The sequence below is a fragment of the Volvox carteri genome (assembly GCF_000143455.1).
Source record: "Volvox carteri f. nagariensis unplaced genomic scaffold VOLCAscaffold_4, whole genome shotgun sequence".
Classification (NCBI taxonomy): domain Eukaryota; kingdom Viridiplantae; phylum Chlorophyta; class Chlorophyceae; order Chlamydomonadales; family Volvocaceae; genus Volvox; species Volvox carteri.
In genome coordinates this window covers 1,258,210-1,261,010 of record NW_003307547.1, presented here as the reverse complement: position 1 = coordinate 1,261,010, position 2,801 = coordinate 1,258,210, and the positions used below count along the sequence as shown (strand labels likewise).

The 2,801-nt window shown below is 61.0% G+C and overlaps 1 protein-coding gene across 1 annotated transcript in view; it reads right to left on the bottom strand.

Annotated features, from left to right (window-relative positions):
• VOLCADRAFT_87035 (uncharacterized protein) overlaps window positions 1–2,801 on the bottom strand; it is a gene marked incomplete at both ends in the record, with an annotated part of 8,787 nt that overhangs the window by 5,213 nt on the left and 773 nt on the right. Inside the window, 5 exons of the mRNA XM_002946708.1 lie at window positions 419–484; window positions 977–1,305; window positions 1,762–1,927; window positions 2,147–2,370; window positions 2,696–2,782. Coding sequence (XP_002946754.1) covers window positions 419–484; window positions 977–1,305; window positions 1,762–1,927; window positions 2,147–2,370; window positions 2,696–2,782 — 872 coding nt within the window. The remainder of the gene's footprint in view (window positions 1–418; window positions 485–976; window positions 1,306–1,761; window positions 1,928–2,146; window positions 2,371–2,695; window positions 2,783–2,801) is intronic.

The window sequence follows — 2,801 nt, the reverse complement described above, 5'->3', positions numbered from 1 at the left end:
CAGGAATTGTTGTTGTTGTTGTTGTTGTTGATGCGCTATCGGAGGAAAAGGTGGTAGGACCTGGCGAATCAAAGCCCGAGTCGTCTCAAACACCTGCTGAAGGGGGGGTTAAGATGGTTCCCGAGTTCTCGCCTTTGAAACCCACACGACACGAAACCCGGACGGGTTCCGGGGACCCCCCCCGCATTTCCCCCGTTCACCCGCTATTCCCCCACTCACGCACGACTCACTCGCCGCAAATCCCCAGTCCAACTGTACGGCAAAACACATCCAAGTCCCCGCCGGCGACAGAATTCCTCCTCCTCTCTTTACACGAATCGCTACTAAACCCCCACACTCGTTCGGAAACTCGCTCCCCTTCCCCACACACATACATACATACACATATACACACATACATACATACACACATACACACCTGTAACCCCAACGTCAGGCGCAGATCTCCCCCCGCCCCCACCATTGCCAGGGTTGCTGCACGAGCCTTCAAATGACAGGTAGGGTGATGTGGGCAAATAGAAGTTAGGAGTTAGGAGTTGGGAGTTGGAATCTGTTCAGTCAGAACGCTGGAAGGTGCGGGGAATGTGCGGCGCGTAAGGGTTGCGTGTGCGCGTGTGTGTTTATAGATGATGATGATGATGATGATGTGGGGGTGGGGGTGATCACCTCCCAGGGGGGAACCCGACAAGCGACCGTACAATGCGGGCGGAAGCACAGGATCGAGGGTTGGAGGTGGCGTGTCGAGTTGTGGAGAGGAGATTTCGCAAAGCGGAATAAAATGGTTCCGGAGCTGCGCTGCGCAATGACGTCGGCTCTGCTCGTACTCCTCTACGCCCGCTGCTGCTATTTACTGCTACTGCCACTGCTACGGGCTACAACCGCCTCCCCAGCCCCCAGCCCATACACACAGCTACAAACCCTAAACCCCCCAAATACATACATATATACATACACACAAACATACACACGCACGTACCTGCTCCTGAGGATCCACATCCTTGGCGCGCTGCCGTCCAGCCATGCCGGGCCCCCCTCCCCCACCTCCCCCTACTCCCCCGCCGTACCCTCCAACACCGGTTCCCATCTGGGCTCCGAACCCCACCCCTCCAGGGTGCCGCTCACGTCCCACTCCCAACGCGCCCGGACCTCCTCCTCCCACCACTCCAGGGCCGTACCCCCGTACACGTCCACCTGGCCCCAACGGCCCCATGCCGGCACCCATACCCGCCATCCCCTGCTGCTGCTGCTGCTGTTGGTGTACGCCTCCTCCAGTGGCAGTGGCGGCAGTGGCATTGCCACCATTTCCTGTAGTAGTAGTAGTAGTAGTGGTGGTGGTGGTGGTACTGTTGTTGTTGTTGTTGGTAGGTAGTGCGAGTGTGGCCAAGTCCAGGAGGGCGGCGGGGAGGCCATTGTCCGGGGACAGCAGCTCAGGCAGCTCGGAGGGGGGACTGCCGGCCTGAGGACACATAGAATTTGGGGGGGGAGGGAGGGGGAAAAGGGGGGGGAAGAGGGGGGTGACCAATGTAAGGCGACGTGTATTGTGTGTGTGTATACGTGTGTGTATGTGTGTGTGTGTGAGTTGTGTGAGTTGTGTGTGTGTGTGGAGTTTTAAGGTTACGGGAATGAAAAAATTTAGCTAAACTGCCGACGTTGGGTTGGTTTGGGTGCGGCAGTTGGGCTAGGCTGCATGTGCAGATCGCGATAAGAGGTTCACCGCTGCAGCTCTCCTCCGAAACCACCTCTTCCCCTTGATTCCCTCACCCCCGGGGCCCCGGGGCCCCCGCTCCGAAGTCACCTGCACTGCCAGCTGCCCCAACGTGGCGGCTGCAAACACACGTGCGGGCGCGTATCGGGCCCGGGTACCCCCCCGGGTACCCCGCCGTACAAGCAGTAGCAGGACGCGGTGGGCCGCGGTGTCGGAGCGTATCTGACAGAGGGGGGGAGGGGGGAAGTAGAGGGGGAGGAGAGGGGGAGGAATGGCGAATGGTATGGGAAGGGAGAAGCGCCCCCCCCCCCTAGTACGGCATGGTACGGCGTAGTACGGCAAGGCACTGTCAAGCGTACATTTTGGTCCACAGAGTCATTGACAGACAAACGAAAAGACAAAGAAACAAAGAAAAACAGACAGATGGACAGACGGACGAACCTGCTGCGCCCACGCCCTGCACAGCGGGTTAGACACAAGCGCCCACACAGCCGCCGCCGCATGACCCGCAGATACGTCGAGCACACCCGGCGGCGTGCCAGCGCCCGGTACGGAACCGCCGCCGCCGCCACCACCCTGACCGTACTGCAGTGGTTGTAGCGTAGGCAGGACGAGCAACTTCACCAGGCTCTTGCAGCTGCTGGCGGCGTATTCGGGGAAGCGGCCTTGGAGGGGAGGTCGGGGGAAAGACGGAGGGGGTTAGAGGGAAGGTCGGGGGACGGCGGTGGTAGTGGTGACGACGGCGGCAGGGGCGACGGCGGCGGCGACGCAGAGACAGAAGACAGTGGCTGACCCATGGGTGTGATGGGCTGACCCGTGGGTCGGACAAACGAGCCAAGGCCAGACATGCTGACCCATGGGTCGCGACTCCAGCCCAGCCGTTCCCCCAACCTCAACCCCACACTCCCGTTCGCTCGTTCGTCGCATCGTCCCTCTTCACCATATCGCCCCCCCCCTCCCCGGACAGCCCCGGACAGCACCTCAACTCACCGAGTACCCCCAGCACTGCCAGTTGCCCCACCACTCCCGCCGCCGCCCCCGCCACGTCAGCACCCATACCCGCATTGCTGGGGTCCACTGAGGAAGGTGGGGGGGG